At 44.6% G+C, this 27,398-nt stretch overlaps 1 protein-coding gene and 1 long non-coding RNA gene across 3 annotated transcripts; one reads left to right on the top strand and one right to left on the bottom strand.

The window, feature by feature from the left end:
• Positions 1-885: 885 nt before the first annotated feature.
• LOC144099034 (uncharacterized) lies at positions 886-23,165 on the bottom strand. The gene is made up of 4 exons (XR_013307287.1): positions 21,410-23,165; positions 20,443-20,537; positions 14,075-14,158; positions 886-1,103 (listed from the first exon to the last, which is right to left on the bottom strand). It is a non-coding gene; the product is annotated as an uncharacterized LOC144099034 (long non-coding RNA).
• A 343-nt stretch (positions 23,166-23,508) lies between these two features.
• LOC144099033 (mitochondrial nicotinamide adenine dinucleotide transporter SLC25A51) lies at positions 23,509-27,129 on the top strand. Of its 2 annotated transcripts, none has more exons than XM_077632046.1 (2): positions 23,509-23,695; positions 24,422-27,129. In XM_077632046.1, exon 2 carries the CDS (start codon positions 24,506-24,508, stop codon positions 25,409-25,411), a length of 906 nt encoding a protein of 301 aa, XP_077488172.1. In that variant the 5' UTR covers positions 23,509-23,695; positions 24,422-24,505; the 3' UTR covers positions 25,412-27,129. The 2 variants fall into 2 exon arrangements, with proteins under 2 accessions (XP_077488172.1, XP_077488173.1); XM_077632047.1 differs by having other exon boundaries at positions 23,516-23,695; positions 24,355-27,129.
• The last annotated feature ends 269 nt before the right edge of the window (positions 27,130-27,398 follow it).

Here is a 27,398-nt window from a genome sequence, read left to right as displayed (position 1 = left end):
AGCCCTTTACAGGAAAGTATCAAGTGTACAGCCGTTTCCTCCTCCTCTCCGCACGCAACGCACAACGTGTCTATCTCGTGGTACCTGACTCTATATGTCTTAGTCCGAAAAACTCCCGTCCTGGCCTCAAACAACAAAGAGCTTCCCCTACAATTATCAGATATTTTCTTTGGCAATTTCCTGCTTAAAGATCCTGTATGCTCCCAGTGCCCATTTCGTCAGCATCCCTGTTTTGCACAGAGCTCTCTGTTTCTTTAACCTTTTTCTTAACCGATAATTGCCGATTTTCCCCTCTACTGCTGTCCAGATATTTGCTTGTCAATTTTCTAGTTCCGCTTTCTCCATTTCGTGTCAACATTCCTTATGTACAGGTATCTGAAAACTTTCCTAGCCCACTGCTTTCCCCCATTTTTCCCCCATAACCTCTTCTCCGCAGCGCCCCCGACCCGCTGCGGTCAGCGCATGTACTAGTGGGCTAACACGCCCGCCGTGCTCTCCGCCGCAGCGGGCGTGCAGTGTCAACACCTAAAATATTCTTACACCTTGGACCATTCTGACCAGCACAAACCAATAATAACAGCGACAGCTGATCTGGCAGGCCTGCAGGACCGCGGCGGCACATGGAGCCCTGGACTGAGGGTTTCACTCAAGATGACGAGCACATTGTAGTTTTCTAATAAAAATTTTTCCTCCTCCTCCTCTCCCTCCTCCATAGAAATGTGGCCGCCGCAGGCAGGATTCAATCCTGCGGCCTTCGGCTCAGCAGTTCAGCACTTTCGCCACTATGCCACCACGGAGGGTAGAGGCGGGGTGAACACATCGAAAGGATTCCACGGGCGGTAAAGCTGCCACTATACTTACTGTCCAGGAAAACAATGGAAGTTGTATTTTTCACCGAATTTATTTGCACCGTAATGACGTCACGGCGATGACGTGCAGTGCAGGTCAGCGGAGCTGTTCGCTGCAGGCAGCTGTGGATGAACGGAAGTGACCGTCGCTCATGCTGTGCGTTCAGCAATGCAGATCTGCAGAAAATACGCTCTGTTGTCGTCCTCAGCCACGATCGACGGTTTCCGCTCGGTTCACGGTTACTGCTGTAATGTCTGCAAAGATACCGGAATGCATGGGGAACGATGATATCAATGAATGGCTAACGCACATTTCTCCATTCATAAAACGCTGGAAAAGTAGTTATGAGATGCACGCCTCAATGCAGCACGGAGGGCAGAAATGTGCGCTAAGTTTAGCGTGCCTTGCACTGATGTGTGGTTAGCGGGTCTCCGCAATAGCTGTTCTTGCGTCACGGTACCCTTAGGACCCCCACAGTGATTAGTGTTAGCGGGGTTTCGTTCATGGTGTTCGGAGTGTGGAGGCATATGTGTCCTGCAGCGACATGCAAAACACCTGTTCCTTTTATCCCTTTTATGCCCAGGTATCGAAAATGAAGGATTACAATTATGAACTGTGAACTGTCGCGATTTCGTATTAGTAGCCCCTTGGAGGTGCAGAAACTAGCTTCATTAAAAATAAATGAATGCAGCATAATTGAATTACACTCGTTTTAATAATTTCTTAAATGTGTAAAGATGACACAACTTTGTGCAAATAGACAGTCCGATACAGTAAGTGAAGTACAAAATTCGAAATATCTCCACAATCTATGAATGCAAAATTACAACCACACAAATTTTCACAGGCTTTCTGCACGTCTGGCAGCTTACACGTCAGTCTCATGTTCATAGATATAGTGAAGAGAACCACTATGTGAAGTATGCTAGCAATTCACGTAGTTATGGGAGCACAAATACACATCCAGATTTCTATGCTCGATCTGAATCACATTTAGTAGTACATACACTAAGTGTTATTTGGTTATATTACTGTTCCGAACACCAACCCGCAAAAGCGCCTTCCTCAGTGTGTGACCTTCACTTCGCGCTATCATACTTGCCCCATGCACAAGAATTAAAAGCTCCACGGAGGCGCGTTTTGATACCAGTGACAGTTGCTCTTTGTGAAATGCGCCATCAGAGCACAGATCGCTATTTTCCTATTTACCATTCCAAGCATTACTGGGAAGGACAATCCCCGTTAAACCTTTGCAGTCATAATTGCATAACTTGACCGTTTTCACCACGAAGCATTGAATAGGATGACGTTCGGCAGCGACAGTAGGACGGCGGCATTATACAGTCGACAGGAGCGACCCTACAGCGGGCACCAGTGCACCAGTGTCCATAGACCTGCGCCGGATATCTGTCGAAGTCAGCGGCGATGCTTGATGATAAACCATCTTCGTTACCAGCTAATGCACTGTCGTTCACTGTTCTGTTGACGCATGTCTTAGACCCAAAGGGTGAACTCATGGTAGACGATGCACATGTACAGGGTGCGCCAAAAGCTCCTAGGCTACAGGGTGTTCTTCAGCTGTATAAAGACATGTACCACCACTGCCGAAAAACTGCCTCGAGGCAGAGATGCCGTCTGCCTGTCAAAGCAGGAAGAAAAACGTGAAGGGCACCATTTTTGTCATGCCGGTTCCACGCCCCGATGGTGTTACTGCCTCTGCTGATCGTGATCGTCACTTCCGCTGCCAGTTTCAAAATTCGAGCTATCCATTTCAACTACCCTTCCATGCCGCCAGCTTCAAACTAGTGCGTGTGGCAAGTGAACAGCGGCTGCCTGGCTGCGGTGGCTGCGCTGGCCATGGAAATATGCCACGCCACGTTCGGACGTTGCGTGTGCGAACACCGACAGATGCGCCAAAATAAGAAGACTTAAAAATAAACAAATCTGCATGAAAATATGCGAAATAAATACTGTAACTTGGGTTCATCGCACATTCTCAGTGGCGATGTCAGGAATTTCAGCAATTCAGCAGCCCATACAGTGCCGGCTGACTAGCAGGATTATCAGCAGACATTGAGTGCCCCATCTTGATTATGACAGGTGCAAATGCTATTAATCCATTTTTGTTGTTGTTTGCACTGGCTTATGGTTCTCATTCGCTCCAGCACCTAGTGCATGTGTTCTGGTAGGTTTAAAAAATTTTAAAGACCGCAGCGGCAAAAAAGAGAAACTACGTTACATTTTGAAACACAGTCTCCATATAAAAATGCAAGCTTCGTGCATTCGCTAAGTATAACATTTGACCCTAGATCGTGACACAAACTTTTCCAACATTTTTTTCTTGACAAAGCTGAGTACCAGGCTAGGGGATGCTTGTAGTACCGATTTGAAAATAGTTGAAATACCATCGAATTTAAAATAACATGGGGATTTGAGCCATACCTACCTCATACTCAGACTTTCAAGTATAAATGGAGGAGAAAAAGCCGTGATATTTTAAAGGGCTGACTACATTATTTCAGAAAGACAAGGACGGAGTGTGTTCTACACTGGCATGCAACGGTATGGAAACTGCAAGTATAGTCCTCCCACCAGAGTGTATCGCTCCACCTTGTATCACTGGTACTTCTCGAGGCCTTGGTAAGATCAGCAAAACAAGTGGCTGGGCTAATTGGTATAGTATTCTTAATAAAGGCAAAGTTCTACTGTGCTCAAGTCATGACGACTACACAGAAAGTTAATGGAAAGGATGGGTGCTGCACTCCATCTTAACTAATACGAAAGCAACAGATGACTCATCGATATGAAAACCCGGCGTCGCCCAAAAAGTAGCAGTGTAGCAAAACTCACGACTGGTCAAAACGGGTGACAGTATCAAATGCAGGAAAATATAAAATGCAACCCTTAATAATCAGTACTTACAACTGCCCCAACTACCAAGGAATAGAATAGAATTAGAATCAGATTGGAATATAATAGGAATAGAATTGCAATGTTTTCATATTAATCCTACATAAATGTCTTAAGTGCCCCATTTTTTTTTTCTTTGTGAAGAGCACAAGAGCCAGAAGGTGAATGGTGGAAAAAAATAACACTTAATCACTTTTACACAGATCGCAGGCACTTGGTACTTGCTATTTGAGGTACCGAGGTGTCATTGATGCATTTTGAGCCCAGTCTTCAGATAAAAAAAATACCTCCAGCAATTCACATGCGAGTGTGTCCTAACTTCTGGTTAGAATTCTCAATTGTACTATTCTTGGCTGGCAGATTGATTTGAAAAGTGGGTGGACAGATGCATATCCTGATTGCTTTCAAGAGAACTCCCGTATCCTCTGGCCCGATCATTCACATTGGCCAGTTTGGCCGACGTAAACCATTCCACATGTTAAACCTCAGTGGCACATCTGGCGTAAGGCTTCGAGTGCTGCTTGGAGCAGTCGGCCATTAATGTTCTTCTTCTTTCGCCCGCCACGTGAGTGCACGTGTTAGCCAGTTTATGAGGGACGGTGAAAACCATTCGAACTCCATATTTATTAGGAAGCTTCTTCCAAGTGCTGTGTCACCTTGTGAATGTAAGGTGCAACTACGGGTCTGATGGTGACCCCTACCCTTGCCCCATCAGCATTACTTCTTGGCTTATGGGGCCGTCCCTTCATATTTTTGTGGCAGGGACTCTGTCACAGCCACCACCATGTGGTCAAAATAGCCTGCCGATCAAAGCCTCATGAACTAGTTATTAAACCTGTTTGCATCATGTGGTCGTATGATTTCTGCAAAACACACTAACGATTGCCATGTGAGTGCTCTTTTGATTGTCTATTTCAAGCTTCGAATGGGCCGAAGCATAAGCAAGTAACTTCTTGCAAACACTTGGCCGATAGCATCAGCAGAAACCTGCGTCTTTGAGCTTAAGAATTATTAAGATTTAAACACTGTAGGCAGTCATGCTCCGGAAGTTACTAGAGTGAAAGTCAAACACCTCCATTACATTGGAAAGCCTCTATGAGAGTTGACTGATGGTTTCACCATATAACCCGCTATCTTTTTTTCTTGAAATTATTAAAGAATCCACATAACTACTGACTTTGAGGACTTCATCAGGCTCAAAAGATTTATATTTATGCGTTTTAACGTACCAGAGCGACTCAGGCTATGAGGAACAAAAGAAAAGAAGAGACAGGTAAATAAATGTGAAAAAAATACTACTCCACAAAATGGGGGCTCACAGGACCCTAAGCACATGGCCTCGCACTGCAAATAAAATTGATTGTTGAAAGCAACAAAGGCAGCTCACACATAAATTTATCTGTCCTGTACTGTCCTGTCCTGCCTGTCCAGTCCATTGTCTATCTGTGTGTTTGTGCTTCTTAAACACTGTAGAATTACTTTATTAATGGCTTGGTAAGAGTTTTGGACGAAAGTATAAAACAACATGCTAGACAACCTGCTAAGGTGGCTCAGTGGTTAGGGCGCTTGGCTTTTCTTCTTTCACTCCCTCCTTTATCCCTTCCTTTACAGCCCAGTGCAGCCCACAAATTTGAGACAGATACCGCGCCATTTCCTTTCCCCAAAAACCAATTTTCAACATGCTATAAACCATGACACCTGCATGAATTATTTGACCCTCCGATAATAATATTTACTGATGGCAAATTACTTTGTAGACTTTCATGAAGTCAAAGCAAGTAGACTTGTCAGCTTTAGCAGTATTGCTCACACACAAGCAACGGTGGCATGCTTTCATGACGAACCATGAATGACGAACCAGCCGGCAACAAACATTCCAGCGATGGTGGCATCGGGGAGAGGGAAAGCTTTGGGCCAGCGAATGAAACGATTGATGCACGCAAGCAGATAGGAATATCCAGCAGGAAGTGGTCAAGGACTCAAGTTATCAATGTGGACATTTTCGAAACGTGCTGATGGCTGTGGAACCAAGCCAAAAGGAGATGTTGTGCATCGCTGTGTTTTAGACTGCTGACAGCGGCAGCCCAGGCAGGCAGGCGCAGCTCAGGAGAGCACGTCTTTGTTGATACCAGCCCATATGTAATGTTGCGTAAAGAGATGCTGCGTGGTGCGAATTCCAGGGTGGGAGGGGCCGTGGATGGTGTTGAAACAAGGCAACGGAACGCAGAGGGGACCAAAGGACGGGGAGTGCCTGTCGCAGTGTCAAAAATGATGGGGATGGGGCAAGAAGGGAAGAGAACTTTAGAGGTCCTTGTGCTGTGCTGTGGCGAGGGCAGCGAAGTCGAGATTATCTAATGAGGCGGCAGAAGTGAGGGAAGCGGTGATACGTGACAGTGTGTCAGCCAGGCATTGTCAAGGCGTCAAGACCTCGCACATGTCTGATGTCTGTCATGAATTTCACCCCGTACGAGAGATGACTGATTTCACATGCGAGAATCTACTACTCCCTGACTTGATGGCAAAAGTGAGCGGATTATGGTCGGTGACAATGTGGAACTGCCGGCCTTCGAGGAGATACTTGAAATACTGAACGGACATGTAGGTGGCTAAAAGCTCACGGCCGAATGTACTGTAGCAGCTTTCAGCAGGAGAAAACTTCTGGGAGAAAAATGAGAGGGCTCCAGGCACCATTCACAAGCTGGTGAAGTACGGCTCAAATGCCAGTGTCGGGAATGTCGGTCATGAGGCGTAGAGGTGCTTCAGGATGCGGATGGGTCAGGAGAGCGACATCGAATAGCTTCACTTTGGCGGCTTTGAGAGACTCTAGAGCAGCACAAGACCATTTAAGTTGTGCAGAGTTGGCTTTCTTGCTTTGATGCATGTCCGTCAATGGTTTGAGGCGGGCTGCCCAATGAGGGTTAAAGCGGCAATAAAAATTGATAAGGCCAAGAAATTCGTGGAGTTTGCAGATTGAAGAAGGTGGCGGTACTTCTTGAATGGCCTTGGCATTGGATGGAAGAGGACGGATACCCGAACGGTCAACACGATGGCTAAGGAAGTGTAGTGTCGACTTCCTGAAGTCATACTTCGCTCTGTTGATGATGAGGCCATATTCAGAGAGATGCTGAAAAAGTTGCCAGAGGTGTTGCAAGTGCTGCTCAGCATCGCCGCTGAAGATGAAGAGATCATCGATGTAAGCCATGCAGAAGGGTAGACCCGCAAATCACGGTGTCCAGAAAGCGTTGAAATGTTTGTCCAGAGTTACGGAGGCCAAAGGACATGCAGATGTATTCGAAGAGGCCAAAGGGTGTAATGACGGCAGTTTTAGGCATGCCAAAGGGTTCCAGGGGGATTTGGTGGCAAGCCTTGACCAGATAAATTTTAGAGAAACTGGTGGCCCAATGCAGCGATGCTGTGAAATCCACGATGTGAGGTAGGGGATAAGCGGTCTGGAACTGTAGCATTCTTGAGAGCATGATAATCACCACAGTGCAGCCAGTACCCGGGGGTTTTTTCGGTACCATGTATAGAGACGAGGCCCATGGGCTAGGGAGGGTCGGAGATAATGCCAAGCTCAAGCATGTGCTCGAACTCGTGCGGGCGATCTGGAACCGGTCTGGAGCAAGGCGACGGGATCGAGCATGTGTGGGCAGGCCAGCGGTCACAGTGTGATGCGTGACCTGGTGCTTGACGGGCAGTAAGAAGTCAGATGGACGGAGCATGGATGGGTATTCGTCCAGGAGGGTCTCAGAAGGCCGAATGGGGTGAGCAGGGTATAGTGGCAAGTGGTGCTAGAAGAACAACGAGGTTCGTTGTGGCATCCACGAGACACTTGCAGTGCATGTTGCCCAGCAGGCTGTACTGGCGCAGGAAATCAGTCCCTAGGATCAGATAGCGCACGTTCGTGACGAGGAAGACCCATCAAAATACACGCCGGAGACCCAAATTTAGTGTGAGAGCATGCTCTTCGTATGTAGCAATGGGAGTGAGATTGGCAGCTTGGATCTGCGGGCCGAAGCAGCAAAGCCTCTTCCCCGAAGGTGCGATGGTACCAGCACTCGCCGTCTTGAGCAGGTGGTGTTGGACTACGCCGGTCAGGTGACAACCGGCAGCGAGGAGAAGAGCGTGTGTGGGCAGTAAACAATGCGGTCAGCTGGTCAGAGAGATGGGTAAGCTGTGCATGGAACTCGTCATGGAGGCTCTGGAGGTCCAACTGGGAGGGAAGAGATGGCGGCGGGGTGAGAGGTCACGAGACAGTGCCAAGAATAACCGGGGAAGAGGATACGTCTGCAAGCTGCTCCAAAGACAAACCATGGGCGGTGGCGAGCACCATGCAGACTGGCGAGGGCAAGCGCTGCAGGAACACCTCACATAGGAAGGCTTGGTCGAAAGTGGCAGCCTTGTTGCCTAGGAGCTGCTGGAGCCGCCGCAGTCACTGTGCAGGTTGGCGGTCTCCCCGTTCTTTGGAGGAGATGAGCTGTTGCAGGCAGCGGTTCTCAGACACTGTTGTTCACTTGATGAGCTCAGCAGCCAATGTGTCAAAGGGCACCGAGGCAGGTGGCATTATGAGAAGGTCGTGTACCTCGGCGACAACCTCGGGTGGAAGCAACGCAGCGATGTGGCGCAGTATTGTTTCAAATTACCGTCCGATCTCACTAATGAGTATTAGCTGCAAGATGCTTGAACATATCTTCTTTACAAACATAATGAATCATTTGAACGCTTTTTCGTTACTATCCCACCAGCAACACAGTTTCCGCACTGGATTCTCTTGTGTCACGCAATTGACCGAATTTACATATGACCTGGCTGGTGCCTTGGACGACCGATTCACTATTGACTGTTTATATTCTGATTTCCGGAAAGCCTTTGACTTAGTCCCCCATTCTCTGCTGCTTGAAAAACTATCCTGGTACAACATAAATTGTTCAGTTATTGCCTGGATTAAAGAATATTTGCATTTGAGACGTCAAATAGTAGTGTTAAATGGAGTGCAGTCTGATCAGACAGACGTATCGTCTGGTGTACCTCAGGGGTCGGTTCTGGGGCCACTCCTCTTTTTAATCTACATGAATGATATATGTTGCGGTATTTCTTCAAAAATGCGTCTGTTTGCAGACGACTGCGTTCTATAGAGTCATTCATACTTCCGACGATTGCATTGCCCTGCAGAATCATTTATCCTTGATTACCAACTGGTGCAATACTTGGCGCATGGATATTAATGTGAAAAAATCTGTGTACATGTGTTTTACTAGAAAAAAAAATTCTCATGACTTTTCATACTGTATTAACGCGGAAACATTGTCAAAAGTTTTCAAACATAAATATCTTGGGGTATACTTTACTGCAAATTTATCCTGGCGTCCCCATATAGATTACATTACAAGCAAGGCTTCCAGAGTACTGAGTTTTCTTCGCAGAAATGCGAACAATTTACCGCCCAATGCCAATGAGCTCCTGTATAAAACTAACATTAGACCAGTACTTGAATATGCTTGCTGTGTCTGGGACCCTTGGCTGCAGGTAGGTATTCACAAGGTTGAAAGGATCCAGAATTTGGCTGTGCGATTTGTTAATGCCAATTTTTCCAGGAATTTTAGCGTCTCCGCTGCAAAGAATAACGTTGGATGGGAATCACTCCAGCAGCGAAGGAAACTTCTTAGACTAAAATTTCTCCACAATATCTTTCATAATAAAACTGGCATTAACCGGGAGCATTATCTGCGTCATCCCGACTATGTCTCACCGCGTCTTGATCATGCCTTCAAAATTAAAGAGATCAGGTGTAAAACGAACTTCTTGAAGATGTCCTTCTTCCCCCAAACAATCCGCGAATGGAATAAACTCCCACATGATACTGCTACCATTACCTCCCCTGATGTATTTTTTTCCTCTTTGCGAAATATGCATTGTAATTAAGCCGTTGTTTTTTCTTCTTGTCTTTTTTGTTTTTGTTAAAGTGCTGCCTGTATGCTTGTTTGATTCAGTTGCTTGCCTATTTGCTTTTTATCTGCATTTCCTGCTTTTTCGATTGTGTTTGAGTTCAAACAGAAGTATGAGATATGTGATCTGTGGTATCAGGAGTTAAACGTCCCAAAGCGACACATGTGCTATAAGGGGCACCTTAGTAGAGGCCTCCGGACTAAGTTAGACCACCTGGGGTTCTGTAACATACACTGACACCACAAAGCACATCGGCCTTTTTGCATTTCACCTTTAGTGAAATGCAGCTACTGCAGCCAGGATTCAATATATCGAATGTCGGATCAGCAGCCAAACACCAATGCCAACAAGTAATTGCAGCATGTAAATAGGAGGTGCGGCTAATATCTCTGCAACATATAAATTACACACATGCAGGGATGATGTGTGGCTCCCTTGTGCACAGACTAGGCATCTTGTCTAGCTTCAGCAGAATCTGTGAGCATGCACACAGAGCTTGCAGTATGGGGCCATTTTCCTTCTTCTTAGCTATTTACGAGTTTCTTTTATCCCTTTCTGCCTCGTGCATGCTGACAATGTTACACTTCAAAAAATGTGGTGACAAATGAACTAAACCTATGTCACGAATTTTAAGCAACAACTGTCTAGTTTGCCAAGCAGTCCTACAACCGAGATGCTCAATGCAAGCTTGTTATGAAGATGGCATCTGTGACCATCAGTGCTGATGCTCTGCCCAGTGAACCTCAAAAAACTGGTCAGCAATTCATTAAATGACACTGTTTACCCTCAAGTGGCTTCAGGCTTCGAAAATCGGCACAGAGTTGTGCCTCATTAATATGTCCTCCCTCCATTAATATGGATGTCTCTAAGTAAGAACAGTTTTTCTGGGCGTCAACCTTTTCCAATGTATTTATGCCTCGTAATATGGAAACTCGCTATCCAGACAATGAAAAGGGTGAAAAGGCACAGAGGCACCCAATCACGTGTGCTGGCAATTCGAACCTAGGGGCAACAAGCTCTACCTGCCATATGAGTCTGCTCTCTCAACGTTGGTAAACAGAAATATCATTCAGTCTACATTTAATAATGCCTTGAACAAGTCATGGGAGCACAAGCAGAAGGAAAGCCTTTCAAACCAAGCGTGCAGGCTCACACAATCAGAATACCCGCAAGAACTTGTTCTCTCCCGCTGCAGAAGAAATCGTAAAAGGTTGTCACATATATTAAGGAGCCTAAATTAGATTTTAAAGGGAAAAGGTGTGAAGAAGACAATGCCAATTAACCACCGAAGAATAAAGAGGAGGAAGAAGAAGCATTCGGTGAGGTGGAGGGAGACCCATGTATTTTTGCGCTTTAATATGAACACCGATGAGAACAAAATCGTGACTGCCCCAACCCCAACCCGACTTTTCCTTGACACTAGCAAAAGGCTTGTGAAAATGAAAATGTCAGCATGATGCTCTTTTTTATTTCCCTGGTTACATTTCCAGTGTCAATAGGCTCAGTCCACACGCCTTACGATTTTGTCGTACTGATGAATGGCAAAGGAAAAAAAACTCTTCTGCAGTGCATGCAAAGTTGAAATCCACAATCAGCAGCTGTCAGCCGACTGAATACAGCTATGTACTAGCAATTCATGGGATGTGAACAGTCGTAGTAGGAGATAAGTCATCCCGCGCACCAACATGCGTCTCAGGAACCAGTAGGTGAATCAATCTGCACCACATTATGTTAAAGACAATGGTGAGTAGGCTAATGCACTTCTAGCTACCAAGATTTTGCCTAATTTCAACTTCACTGCTCACGATGTATTTACAGAAGCAGACCTTAATCACACGGTGTTTTCTGTTAACATAGTTTTTTTCTTCAAGCTTCGTTATTACAGACGACTCGCTTTATTGGCAGTTTTGCCTGGGTACCAAAGTGTCCATATGAACAAGGCACGACTCTACATTTATGGCCGAGTCAGATTTTTAAAAAAAACTAATTTCCTTTGGGGACAAATGTTTACTTAGAAATCTCAAGTGAATAACAAAAAGTAAAATAAACCGGACAGCACACAGTACTATTTCAAAATCTGCTCAAAAAAAATTAGGACAAAAGGAAGGAGGACAGACACACATACAGTATTTCCCACACTTTTTGAAGATGAACGAATTGCACCAACTAGCCTACCAGAATACACTGTTCTAAAAGAGTTCCCCAGGTGGTCAAAATTATTCTGGAGCCCTCCACTACGGCACCTCTCTCTTCCTTTCTTCTTTCACTCCCTCCTTTATCCCTTCCCTAATGGCTGAACCCCGATATATGGGACAGATACTGCGATATATGGGACAGATACTGCGCCATTTCCTTTCCCCCAAAAACCAATTATTATAATTAATATTATAAAAGAAATGGCACAATATCTGTCCCACACCTTTGCCAACCCCTGTACCATGCTTTAAGATAAGAGATAAAGGAGGGAGTGAAAAAAAAAAGGAAGAAAGAGGTGCTGTAGTGAAGGGCTCCAGAATAATTTCGACCACCTGGGGATCTTTTACATGCACTGACATTGCCCAGCACAAAGGTGCTTTTTGCGTTTCGCCTCCATCAAAACGTTGCTGCCGCCGCCAGGTTCGAGCCCGGGAACTCTGGGTCAGTAGCCGAACGCCCTAACCACTGAGCCACTGTGGTGGGTCTTCATTACCTTCTGATTTTGTGTCTACATAAGCAACTTATAAAAACACGCACAGTTGAAAATAAAATTTTTGTTGAAAGTTTGCACTTGTCATCCTGTGTCGTCCCCTCTGTAGTATAGTTTGCACCCCCTTATGCTAAGATGTACGATCAACTAGCCCCGTTTAAAGCCTTGCTAACAATTAACTTCTGATGCGTTATTTTTGAAGCAGTGCTTTAACATTTAGACCATCAATAAAACAAGACTGAAAAGTACAAAAAAGGCCACCAACCTCCAATGTGCTGTGACGGTTTTCGGTTCAAAGCAGTTCTGCTACAGTGCAGTGATGCATATTAGACACCATTAACATGCTCCGGTTACTTTCAACTGTTCCTGTGGTCCCTGTCTATAAGCCACCCTGCAGAAGTTAAATTTCATTGCATTTGGCTTGTTTAGGTGTTTAGGTCCTGGATGGAACACAGAGGAAACATAAATAATCATTTATTTTATCCAGTACCACAAAAGTGCGCATCCTAAGCCGTTGAGCACTTTATTACACTGGTCACTTGTCTGCATCTCGCTATTGCATGGAAATAACTGCGTGGTCTAGCTTGTCTACTGGGTTCGAGGACATCCTGTGGCGCCATCTTTCAGCAGCCCCCATGCAACGCTGGATGGGGGACCATGTGTGTTGCTTTCCTGCTTTGCAATGAGTCTCTGAACATTTGGTTTTCGAGATTATGGCTTTGTCATCCTGTTTACAATCTATCTGACCCCATCGACTTTTTCGGCAACTCAGCACCTCACCAAATGAATAAGCTAACACAGAATAGCGCGGTGAGTTTTATATGCCACTAAAACAGTGTCCCAACCAATGTTCTGCCACCTTCGTTCAGCGCATGCGTTTCAGCTGTTTTGGACGACACTCAAGCCGCTATGCCAATAGTCAGAGGGGAGTGGTAACCAGGTTGCTAAATCTCGGTAAAAAGAACTTCTACTTGGCAGATGCAGAGCTTCACAGAGCACCAAGTCAGCACACCAATGCAGCACAAATCAAATGCGGGCCAGCTGATTTCAATTTGTGCCCGCAGATGCGGCGCCATTCAACCGCTCTCTTGAACTATTTTAGAGTAGGCGAGTAGTGCACTGGGGACGGCACCAGGTCTTGGACAACACAGAACAATATTTAAATGCTTAAACTATGGAGGTGCATTTTGGTCTACCCTTCCGGCGTTGGCTACCACTTACTGAACAGTTTAGCAACAACTACCATCAACGTAATCTCACTCCCTGAAATGACTGCTCAACACAAGAGAGGGTGAGCTCGCTTTTTTTGCCCATTTTCGGCGTAAATAACCATGATTCTCGGAGCTTCCCATCTTTCGGATCGAAATCGGAGCTTGCACCAAGCTCAGCCGCATGCGTCCAGCACCGAGGCACTAATAAACCACTCTGACAAGCATAAATGATGTGTCGCTGTCACTAGAATGAAAAATGACTATAATGTGCAAAGCAGGAACTCATGAACACAGAAAAATCAACAGGATAATGAGATCTGTCTTTTAAAGTGCAGAAATTATTTGCAGCATCCTCTCTTTCGGCAGCAAGAGCAGTAAAACGATCCCCCTTGCGGCGCAAGGTAGACACAAACGCCGTTCGCTCCAGTGGTGGAGCTCACAGCAAATAAGCATGTTCAGCAACGCTACTTGCCTGATTTATAGAGAAGAGAGATAAACTGGCTACAGTCTGCTGCACACACCATGATCAGTGGGTGGAGGTATGCTTGCTGGACACCTGGGAAAAAGTGATCACCAAGACCACAGTCAGTTGATCACTGAATGAAGCAAAGTGCATATGCTTCACAATTTGTTATTTCCATCAGAGTCCTTCAACATTCTGCTTCGATTTGGACACACACCCAGTGTCAAATAAACGTCTCTTCAAGACGCACCAAAGAAGCAGAGCACAAGATAGAAGCAAAGAAAAAGCTAAAGACAATAAACAAATATTGATTCCCTATGAAACTGTAAACAAATTAAATCTGCACTTCAATTCAATACCCGCCGCGGTGGCTCAGTGGTTAGGCTACTGATCCCGAGTTCCCGGGTTCGAACCCGACCACGGCGGCTGTGTTTTTATGGAGGCAAAACGCCAAGGCGCCTGTGTGCTGTGCGCGTTAAAGGTACCCAGGTGCCCAGGTGGTGGAAATTATTGGAGCCCTCCACTACGGCACCTCTTTCTTGCTTTCTTCTTTCACTCCCTCCTTTATCCCTTCCCTTCGGGGGGGGGCAGCATCAGGTGTCTAATGATATATGAGAAAGATACTGCACCATTTCCTTTCCTCCAAAACCAATTATTATTATTATCACTTCAATTCTCATTTTTTAAAGAAATGCAAAAATAGTGAACATTTTTCGGTACAGTGTGCAAACAGCACATTTTCCAAACTAAATCAAATATGAATAGTGTCGCTGAAAACCAAGCAATAAAAGCACTGAATCAAATAAGAGTCAGATATTCATACAAACATTCACTACCTGAGGTGTACAAGCAAAAAATGTGAGGTGCTAGCAGCAGCACTGTCATACAGCACTACAACTCACGGAGTTACAGCTATTTTGTAAAAAGACACAGTAATGACCTCCACTGGTGTCACTTAGAAGTGTCAGGCTATTTGTACAGAAAAATTAACTCACCACCAATGGTGACAGAGAATAACCTAGCACCACGTCTTGGCAGATGAGGGAGTCTAAAGTTGCATACCAGGCCACTGAGATAGGGCACTGCTACAAGGTTTGCTAAAGCTGACCGAGCCTTGACACATCACCGAATCTCGGAGGTCATCTATGAACATTACTAGTGCCACCGCACCAATGTACTACAATGTGGTGCTGGTCCCTCCTTCTTGCCGCAAACCCATTGCGGCAACACGCTGTGTGGAGTCGAAGTGGGCATTGTTTATGAAACGGTTATTAAAGGAAACTGACATTTCTTCACACCAATAATTTGAAAACTGCTGAAAAACATGAGTAAGAAAATAGCAATGAACAAGGCTTCCGTATAGAAACCGAAACATCAGACTTCTTTTGACCCAAACCATTGGTCAGCATCTCTTTTTTTCTGTTGAAATGAACATGAGATTATATTCTCATATTCAATTTGTATCGACTAGTTTTTAGCCTGCATTACCAGATTCGTTCAGCAAGTCAGTAACACATGTGAACAGAACAAACCAGTAGACAACCGTTGTTTGCATGGCTGCTAAAGCACAGACAGACAAGAGGGGAAGCAAGTTAGGAAAATTAGACGTAATGGAGCATGCTTTCCTTTTAGTCATTCTTTTGCCCACTGTATGCTTTAAAATCCAAATACCCCGCAAAGGAAACAAGCTGGCACGCTTTTGGGATGATCAATACACTATTTCCCAGCAATATTGTAACAGGTGCTTGCACAACATGCCAAACAAGGTTGGGACCATGATGATAGAGAGTTTGTTAAATATAAACACCATACTTGGTTACGGGTTATGGGGGCTTAACGTCCCAAAGCGACTCAGGCTATGAGGGACACCGTAGTGAAGGGCTCCGGAAATTTTTACCATCTGGGGTTCTTTAAGTGCAGTGCAGTGACATCGCACAGTACACGGGCCTCTAGAATTTCGCCTCCATCGAAATTCAGCCGCCACAGCTGGTATCGAACCCGCGTCTTTCGAGTTAGCAGCCGAGCGCCATAACCGCTGAGCCACTGCGGCGGGTATAAACACCATACTCTGCCATAAAGCTTTTGCAACAAAGCATAGGCAGGAACTACACAAATGCTGATAGCATGTGCAAATACGTTTACCCATTGTTTCTAGTAAACATAATACAATGTCATGGCTGAAAGCTAACAAAGATAACAGCAGTAACATTGTGAAGGTGGGCATATGCTCAGACAAGAAGCTAAGTAAAGCACGGCCAGATATTGCAAATGTTTTGGTAAATTTCATCAGAACTCAACCCAAGGTGACACGAAGTGTCACAGCTGACACTATACAGCCCAAAGGAGCAAGCAGCCCTGAAGGATCTTACTATTGAAGATGGGAAAGTAAAAAGAAGAACCCATTTATGCATTTTTTTTTTTCACTAGACTATTATAGAAGTGCAAACAAGGTGTCAGGATGGACAAAGGCAACAACATAATTCACTCACCCACACCCACATATAGATGAATTGCACGAGCTTATATGGTGACTGCATTATGCACAACATAATTTGAAAGCAATGGGCTCACGATTGGTCATGCATACAGCGGCTCTGCAGTGAGTGATATTACAGACTAATACACTGAAATCCGGCAGTCAGGAATGCATTATGCACTTGAACGGCCTTCCCTATATCAGGCACCATTTCCTGATACAGAATAAATCCAAAACCACTGCGTCGGAATTTCCGTCCGCAACCGTTCATTTCGGTCTCCAGTTCAGAAGTGTTGAGCACAAGACAAGTACACACAGTTCAGCTGCTGTTCAGCTAGTTTAGAAGACCAATAAATGGGTTTATTTGTGATTCATAATTAGAGGATGTTGCTCCACTGTACTAAAATATGGCCTCTCTTAGCATTCCTTGCAATTTCTTACACAATGCCCATCATGTCTTGTTCATTAAGGCTTAAATATGAATATGAAGAGGTAAACTTGCAAATTTAGCCTCAAATTTAGGCATTGTCTCTTCAGTCGACCTTACTCCGATTCCCATGGGAACAGGCTTACAGTGAGTAGCATGCATTTCTCATTATTCTATAACTAATATCTTTTCGTACAGCCTTTTCACAGCCTACTCATGCCAGTCTAGGTGAACTCACATGAGACAGACTACCGCCTCATTCAGCTGGTAGCAGCACTGCCAGAGCAGTTTCATTTTTTATCATATCAAATTTAAGCAAGTGTGCCCCTTTCAGCTTTGTGTTTTGTAGGTACACTCAAGTTCTGAGGTTCTGAATTTATTTTGTAAAAATTTTAGCATGTGCTAAAAGTGAGCCTGACATGCAGCAGCTGCCAAACATGAAAAATGCACTTAAACTTAAGGTGGGGTGAGAAGTAGTCTAAAAAAAAAAGTAATTTTTAGTTGTTGCAACCTTCTGATAAAGCATTTCTTTAGTTTTTAGAGAATTTATCACACTTTGGTATTCGCAACTTTAAAAATGCATTTTCTCATCTTTTTCGTGATTATGTTGAGGAGAGAGGTGGGTATTTTCATAGTTTTATCGGCATTTTTTTTCAAAACAGCCTTTTTGGATGCATATGTAACTTTTTCTCAGAAACTACAAAGCGTAAGCAAGAAAATTTTGCCACAGAAATAAATCAATGCCTTTTACATGACCAGTACTAGGATAAATATCTTTAGTCTATTTGTATTTTTATGACCAAAATAAAACATTCCTGGGTGGCAATTTTGCTGCACAGATCAAGAAAAAAAGTTATAATTTTTTTGTTTGACATGCATAATTTCAGTTTCTGTTGCGTAGAACAGCACTGTCTACTCTGATACAAAATTTCGGCACTCTGCACTCAATAGATTTCAACAAAACGATACATTAGTAAAAAATTTTTTTATAATAGACTAAATCTTAATCTAGTTCCGAGCTCTAGTGAAAGCTGTATTCATTTACTGTATAATCTCGTGTAAGGGCTGCACCAGTGTATGGGCCGCGCCCCCTATTTTGGACTAGATAATTGAGAAAAAAAATACTGTTACACATTTTCTTTTAATTTGTGCACTTTCAAAATTCACACCCAAATTATTTTTTTAACTGCGGCCCTTGCACGAGTATACACCGCAGGTGATTACTAGCAAATTTCCCAGGTATATTTTTATTACAATTGCTCTACAGCTAACTTCAGAAAATCGTTTTCAAAATAATTTCGACCACCTGGGGATCTTTAACGTGCACTGACATCGCACAGCACACGGGCGCCTTAGTGTTTGTCCTCCATAAAAACGCAGCCGCCGCGGTCGGGTTCGAACCAAGGAACTCCGGATCAGTGGATAGGGTGCTCGACTACTGATCTGGAGTTCCTGGGTTCGAACCCAACCGCGGCGGCTGCGTTTCTATGGAGGAAAAACGCTAAGGCGCCCGTGTGCTGTGCGATGTCAGTGCACGTTAAAGGGACACTGAGGAGAAATTGAAGTTGGCTTGTATCCATAGAATACCAGCTCCTGATCACAAAAACGCCACTCTTCCTGAAAACAAAGCTCTTGTAATGTAGAAAATAGCAAGAACCAAAATACAGGTATTGCTGCCACAGGCGCCACCATGGAGGAATTTTCCTTACTTCATGGATGTCACGAATCTCTGAGGCTTGCAAAGGAAGGTTGCGCACCGCACCGCTAGCCGCCAGAAATCACGGTGTCTCCATTTACGTCACGTTTCACGTCACTCCGTTCTGTGTCGTCATAAGAGTTCTCCGTGTCGTCATAAGAGTTCTCGAGTTTGAATCGGAGCGGCGGGAAAAAATTTTTCAACTTCGAATCCAAATTTCTTTGAAATAAATGCATCTTTCGCTCCCGGACAAGCATCAACAAAGCCATGAACTGCCGAACTGTAAGATATTGCTAACAAAAAAATTTTGATAGGGTTCTCCTCAGTGTCCCTTTAAAGATCCCCAGGTGGTCGAAATTATTCCGGAGCACTCCACTACGGCACCTCTTTCTTCCTTTCTTCTTTCACTCCCACTTTATCCCTTCCCTTACGGCACCCTTCAGGTGTCTAACAATATATGAGACAGATACTGCGCCATTTCCTTTCCCCAAAAACCATTTATAACTATCAAGTAGGACATGGAGGACAAACCAAACAGAAGTCGGCCTGTATCAAAAGAGTACCATGTTTTATTTACAATGTGGCCACTCACAACGAAAACAAAGCTTTTATAAGCTAGGAAAAACCAAGAAAAAATACAGGTGTCACCTCAACAGCCAATTTCGCAAGTAGAGCGCATGCATCCATGAAGGTTTTTTGGCGCTGATCCCAGATGTTATGCTACATCACCATTAACTTCAAAACGGTGACGACCTTTTTTTCTGGTAAGGACACCATGGGTTCCGCCCCAATCTCACTATCCATCAAACCCGAGTATTTCAAAAAATTCAGACAAATGCCCTCGTCATCCCAACGCGCCTTTTCCTTTACCATATAGGAGCTGACCCCTCAAGCCCCAACTGCCCCTCCCTGTATGCAAAGCTTGAGCACTGACCTCTCCTCTATCCCACCACCATGCTATCCCCCCCCCACCTGTTTCCTGGCGTGCCTGGCTGGAATCCACTTATTTGGAGGACCAACTATACTCCGTTTCAAACATCAAGTGCAACGCTGTCAAAGCTAGTGCTCTTGTTTGCACTGCCTGCAGCTGCGACCAAAAAGCAGTGCGTTATTTGTGGTGAGCAAAACATAGTAAATGCTTTGCCTGTAGGCTTGCCACATGACACATTTGTCATGATCTTCATTAAATGCATTGTTATCGCTGACAACACGCTGTTGCTTTCTCGTGCCATAGAGCACTCAGGCACAGAACAAGCACGAAGTAACACGCCTCCCTTTATTTTTCCATCCAGACTAATTCCGTGCCTTTCACAGCATTCACCTGATGTATGAAACAGAGTATAGCCTTGGTACGTCAGGCCGCCAAACTATTGGACACTTAATTTGTGTCCTTAATAAAGTTCTTTACTACTACTACATCAAAGGTTTCAAGAGACAGGCAGGTAAATTTTTTAAATCCAATTTTCTCGGTGATAAATGCGTCTTTTGCTGCTCAACAAATGTCAACATAGCCAGAAGGGGCTGGAGAATCAACTTTTACTGAGAAGAATAATTTAATGGAGTTATCCTCAATGTCCCTTGTATAATACTCTCCTGGGGCACGCTTCAACTTACATCCACTGAGATGCTATGATCTCTATAAAACAAATGCTGCAGAAGGCAGATCACCGCTAACGCACAGTAATATGTTCACAACGAAAGGCATCAGTAACATCCAGCAAGACAAGTAGTGCACGTTTCAAAGCACTCGGTCCTGAGAACAGTTAAAGCATTCTTACACTGCAAATTTCCAGGATACACCATCGGGGGTCAGCATCTCACACGCTCATTGGTGTCCGGGCACTACATTCAGCAACTGCAAAGCAACCAGGTTCTGAAACAACAAAACATTGTGAACTCAGCTGGTTAAATTCATAACGCCTGGCACCGAACAGCCATTCTAGCTCCAACAACAAAACAAACTCAAATTATGCCCAAGAATTGTGAATTGGCCTTAGCAATAAGTTTTCTGAAGATCATCGAGAACAAAGAAATGATGAGGGCCTTATATTTAGCATAGATCTTCTTCAAGGTCAAAATAAAGAAGTAAGATAATGATTTTTATGGTGCAAGGGCAGCTTGGCGAAAGAGCATCATGGCATGAGGTATTTTACTCTAAAGATGACGGGATCAAAGACCTATTTTCCAAGCATTTCATCCAAGAGAATCCGAGCACTATACCAAAAAAAAGCAATAAATTTGTTTTCTGTAAATTACACGACCGAATCTCTATTTTACCAGCAATGTGATGAAGCACTTTCATGCATCAGCTCCAGAATGCATCAACGTGGCTCGAGTCAACATGTTAACAGATTATGCTTCCTGAGTTTGAGCATTGCCATCATCAAACACTAAAAGATCTGACTGGCAGCTGTCCCCACAGCAATATTTCCATTCATTCTGTGGTCCTTCGCCGAGCGTATATCAAAGCGATTCCCGAAAATTTCATGTTTCTTAATATAATGGCTCTGCGCAGCCATGAGAATGCGTAGATGTGCTTCTCATTCATACACTCATTACCAAATAGCAAGCTGGAAGTGCATCTAATATCATTACTCTGCAAATATGCATTTCCCAAGCATCATGCTAATAAAAGTAAAGCTGTATCAACCATGGAACTGTATTACCAGACACTGATTTTGGCGATGCTCCAAGCAGCAGCAATGAAAAACATGCAAGTCAATGTACGGATGATATCAGCATTACCTATTTCTAATGTGGAAGAGTTCTTCTGCATCTGTGCTTCATAACGCATTGGTGTGTGCCTCAGTTTTAAGGCAGGAAGGAGGCGTAGCAGCAAGCGGTATAAAAAGTACAGCTGGGTTGCAGGCCTTATCTGAGCTCGCAAGAATAGTGAACTGGCGCCTCCCTCATGCATCCAAAGAAACCATAAGGATTTCTACAACCAATTGAGCTACCAACCAGACCTTTCCGGCAAATCGGCCTGGATCTACTTGGCTCCTACCCAACGTCGACGTCTGGAAATAAGTGGATAATGGTGACGACCGACTAACTGGTCCAATACGCCGAAGCAAAAACCCTGCCGAACGGTACAGCATCTGAGGTCGTGAAATTTTACGCGCAATACATCCTCCTGCGGCACGGCGCTCCCGATGTGCTCATCACAGACAGGGGAACGGTGCTCCCGGCGGAGCTGAATCAAGCCATCCTGATCTAGCCACCAGTGGCCAACTTCGGTGCCATCTGCAGACCAACGGCCTTCCGGAGCGATTGAATAAGGCTATCGCAGACGTGCTTGTCATATATTTCGACGCCGAACACAAGACGTGACGACCGACTATGGTGACAACCGACTACCCGGTTCAATGCACCGAAGCAAAACCCTGCCGCACGATACAGCTGCTGAGGTCGCGAAATTTTACGCGCAGTACATCCTCCTGCGGCACGGCGCTCCCGATGTGCTCATCACAGACAGGGGAACGGCGCTCACAGCAGAGCTGAATCAAGCCATCCTGAACTAGCTACTTGTGGCCAACTGCAGTGCCATCTGCAGACCAACGGCCTTCCGGAGCAATTGAATAAGGCTATCGCAGACATGCTTGCCATATATTTCGACGCCGAACACAGGACGTGACGACCGACTATGGTGACGACCGACTACATGGTTCAATACAGCGAAGCAAAACCCTGCCGAAGGGTACAGCAACTGAGGTCACGAAATTTTACGCGTAATACATCCTCCTGCGGCATGGCGCTCCCGATGTGATCATTACAGACAGGGGAACGGTGCTCCCAGCGGAGCTGAATCAAGCCATCCTGAGCTAGCTACCTGTGGCCAACTGCGGTGCTATCTGCAGACCAACGGCCTTCCAGAGCGATTGAATAAGGCTATCGCAGACGTGCTTGCTATATATTTCGACGCCGAACGCAAGACGTGGGACCTCATCCTGCCATACGTCGCCTTCACCAGCAACACCGCTGTCCGGCTCCCGGGCTGTTGGAAGACTAGCAGCGAAGATTAGGTGGCAGTCTCCTTTTTCGGGGCATAACAGGTCCACGGTCCAGCACCACCATGACGTCCACATGATGCTTCATAGTGGTGACAGCAGGCGAAACTCAAACTTGTGACCGAAAGCAGAAACTTGCGCGCGGCTACAATGGCGACAACGGCAAGTACGCTTGGCAGTGGATGAAGATCAAAAGGACTGCGGCTTTCGACTGCGCTCGATTTAAAGGCGACAAAGAACTTTTCAAGTAACGCACGGAAAGCATCTCGAACTTGCGCGCGGCTACAATCATTCCAGAAAAATTTGCTCACATCTCCAGCCTCAAAGTGATAAGATCACGTGCAGGCAGCTTCCAGCGTGAGCAAACAAACATTACAAAGCTTCGCGGCACAATTATTACTACTATTTTGCTGCCACTCTGCCACAAGAAAGCATCTTTTTCGCCATGTAACCGCTTTTGGCGCTCCAAAGATTTTGACCTAATGTGGATTGGATTGAACTGTATTGACTTTGTGTGCGACTGTGACGGCATCGTGCACAACGTTGCACACGATAAAGAGGTTTTCTGCAGGATTTGGCATAGCAGAGTCATTGCTTGACGTGATCGTGACTGAAAAGGTCACAGAATGTCAAGGACGTCCTGTTATATCGTTGCTGAAATCTTCTGTCACTTCTTAAAATTTCACAGATATAAAATCTATGCAGTCATCATAAGAATATGTGCTCGGTTACGTTTACTCAAAGCCTTTTGTTGCTGTTTTTCTGTGTAGATAGATGTGCGTACAGAACTACGGAGTTGTTGCAGCTGTTTTTTCCTTCTGTCGCCGTGTAGACAACAGTGGTCGCCGGGGCGACTCGTCGACTGCCGCTAGAGTCACACTGCCGCCTGGTATTTTTGCGGTGGTGCGATTGAAATCAGGTGATGGTTTTTTTAATAGTAAACGCTGCCGTTGATTTACGAAGCGACGTCATTGAAGTGAGCCATTTCAGCGTCGTGAGACACCTTCTGCTGCCAGCACAAATGGTAAATGAGCAGCTGATCCGTGCTTCGTTCATTAGCGGTTTTGAATCGAAAGCGCGTTCATGCTGGAGATTTTTCTTGTCTTTTTATTTTGCTCTGTTATGTTAGATTACTCCAATGCTGTAATGCCCCTGCTGTTGCACTGCTAACTCTGCTCTATTGAGTGGTTTCGCTAATTTTATCTCTATCAAGAAACCGAAGAGCTCTCTGCACAGATAATACAGAATCTACTCGTGAGACGAGATGCCGGGAGGGAATCTCGTGGCCTACAGCTGCTGCTATTGCGCCAAGGACGCGAATCGTATTGTAAACAGCGTCCACTTGTGTTTTTCTAATTACAGCGGACCAAGAATGTTACTAACGCGCGAAATTTAGCGTGTTTGAAAGCAGAGGCACGAATTTTATCTGAACACATTCTCACCTGTCACCCATGAAGGAGTTGGCTGCCGCTGCGATTTCTTAAGAAGGAAAATCGTGTTGAACGTGTAAGTTGGCGATTAAAGCACTGTGTTTGTGTGGCTTGTGGTATATTACTGTTTAACCTTGATAGAGAAGGTCAAGGTTGTCATAGTTGTGGCACTGCTAGGAATTTTTTTGCTGGTTGGCACGTTCACAGACTACTTGAAAGCGATTTGAAACCATTTGCGGAATATTGTTTACAGGACGATTTCTTGAAGACGGACAATGCTCGCAATACGACAGGCCAGTGATGCAAGTGTCTCTTTTCAGGCTAACCGTTTACAGCTGCTGTGGTGTAAAAATAGCAGCCTCCTGCTTTGAAGCTGTGTGCGCTTTTGGGACATCTGTGCCAAGATGGCGTCTGTTACTCTCCAAAACCAAGGTCATGGCACACACCACATCACCACAACTGACGATGACATGTGCGCCTTTGTCTGTGGCTGGGGTGCGGCCTTCGTCAACATCATCTGCACTTTCCCGATGAACAAAGTGATGTTTAGACAGATGTTGCACGGTGTTCGTTCCAACCATGCCTTAGACCAGCTACGCAGTGAAGGTTTCCGCCACCTCTACCGTGGCTGCTTGCCACCGCTTGTGCAAAAGACCATCTCCGTGTCCATTATGTTTGGCACGTTCAGCGGTTACACCCGTTTTACAATTCATCATTTTCCCGAGGCGAGTGATCTCACCGTGAAGTTCCTCGCTGGCCTGATGGCTGGCTCTACGGAGGCCATACTCACTCCACTGGAAAGGGTCCAGGCCTTGCTTCAAGACAAGGAACACCACCACCGTTTCAAGAACACTATTGAGGCTTTTAAATTCCTGTCCCCATACGGCATCAGAGAGTACTACAGGGGGCTGGTGCCCATTCTTCTTCGAAACGGCCCAAGCACGTTCATGTTCTTCACACTGAGAGACGAAATGGGACGCCTTGTACCGATGGACAAAACTGTTTTCTGGCAGCGGACGCTGAGTGACTTTATTAGCGGTGCCATGGTGGGTGCATTTGTGAGCACTGTTTTCTACCCTGTTAATGTTATTAAGACGATCATCCAAGTGCAGTATGGTCCTCCACGCCCTAGCATGTTAACCGTTTTCAAGGAGACATACGCAGAGCGCAAGACGTTGCGTAAAATGTTCTATGGCGTGCACCTTAACTACACTCGTGCTCTGGTGTCATGGGGCATCATCAATGCAACATACGAGTTTTTAAGGACGCAGTATATGCAGCACATTAAGAGCCCTCATGGCAGTTGGTGAGTTTTTGTAAGCCATGTCTTGTTGTAAAGTGGTGATCTGTTTTGACTGTCTAGCTTCTGTGCAGTCATACACTAAAAATGTCCAGAGAAGAGCTTGGTTGATAGTCATGTTTAAGTTATAGATAGGTTTATGTTGTTTCTTTTAATTGTACGTGCGTCTGTCGGAAGAAAAAAGGTTCTGTTCGAATAGGCATAGCGACTATCATTATTGATGCACGACTTATATTGTGTATAGGCATATTTAGCGATACCTGGTTTCTAATTTTTAAACTGTCTCTATTTTAACAATTCAATGCAGCTAAAGCTCTACGCTATGTGTTGATTCCCACGTAAATGATGTCAAGTTGTTTGAGAAGCATGAATATTTGAAAACTTGGTGTCACACTCATTGATGCCTATTTGAGATACACTATATTGCACTAGAAATGTGTTATTTAGTTTTGCTACCATGGAAAAAAAATTGTCGAAATCAGCATTCTTTCGTTTTCAAAATATGTTTTTCATTCTTTAGTTTTATTATTATGAGTTATTGTTCTAGTTTGTTTGGTGTCATTTAGTGCATCTGGCCACGTAGGTAAAACATCGTTTATGCATGAATACAAGGCCATTTACAAGACTGCTATTTCTCCTTGCATTTTCCTTTCTTTCATTCGCCTACCGATGTACACTCACGGGAGCACTCACTTATATTTCTCTGTCACAAAAATGTTGGCTTGTGCATGATTCTGAGTGTTTACCGTAACTGCTTCAGAAACTGATGTGAAACATCATGACCTATCGCTGGAAGCACTTAGCACAGCTGTCATGGAATGTGGAAGTGAGCAAATATGAAAGTTGTGTACTGGTCATTTTACAGGTTCTTGCCCAGGAGGCAAAATTGCGTGAAAATTAGTAGTGAACACCTAATTACCAATCATGTGTGATCTGAGGTGGTTTCAGCTTGCTATATCAAACTCTGGATTTCTAGTTGGAAGGGTAGAGTATGTATCAATTTTTGCCTAATGTGCTGCAAGAACCACGTAAAATAAATGCTTGAGAAATGCAGCAATGAATGCTAGATCGTCATATTTCTGTGTGCTTCTTTATCAAATAGCTGCTTGCTGAGATGTCAGTGTAAGTCTAAATGACTGTGTGGAAAGCTTTAAACTAGGCAAGCCTTGCAAAGATGCATGAAAATCGGGAGACTACTGACTGCTTGGTCTTTCACAACTTAATTTGTTGCAGTAGTCAGCCATGGTTCTTTAACCACTGCAGTGTTGAAATACTAGGCATTTTAATGCAAGTCTGTTTCTCTTGTTTTTTTGCAAATCTTAGATGGAATTTCCAAATCTGGCTACATTACGTTTTTGTGTGGGTATCTTCTGTTTTTTTAATGTTGTCATAGTGTTCATTGGGAGTAGTTGTGTAAATTTCAATTTAGCACAGCAGGAGATATTTACACTGGCTGGAGTACTCTCTTTATTTGAGGTGGCTAAGTGAATTTGATTTGTCTGGCTTAAGCAAGTCATAATGTATAATGCTTCACTTGAGTATGTGCAAACTTGTTTTTACTGTAAGAAGCAATACTATTTACACATGTTACTGATGAATGCTTTTTAACGATGTTCAGTGTAATATATGTTCAATGTTCTCAACACATCTTTCTTAAGCTGTGAGCAGCAGGTTGTATGTTGCTCATAAATAAAGTCAACCATCTGAGAGTTGGGGATTTTGCACTCACTGCTGTTGGTTCCTCATTACTGAGCTGTAAACTATAGAAAAATCAGCAAGCAAAATTTGAGTAATGCTAATCATCTGTTTAAAGCTATGTCTGCCCAAACCATAACAGCTTAAGCGCCAAATGCTCTATGTAATAGTGCACTGTGCCAAGTAACGCTTTACAGCTCTTTCACTTGGCTTATCCTTAAGTGCCTGATACATCAACTGATTTTTAATGCCTTCAGGCCTTACTTATGATACAGTACCAAAACAAGTATTTGCAGTACTGA

This window comes from Amblyomma americanum, chromosome 7, assembly GCF_052857255.1.
Source record: "Amblyomma americanum isolate KBUSLIRL-KWMA chromosome 7, ASM5285725v1, whole genome shotgun sequence".
Lineage (NCBI taxonomy): Eukaryota > Metazoa > Arthropoda > Arachnida > Ixodida > Ixodidae > Amblyomma > Amblyomma americanum.
The sequence above is the reverse complement of the archived record's forward strand: the minus strand, read 5'-3'. Positions and strand labels throughout refer to the sequence as shown.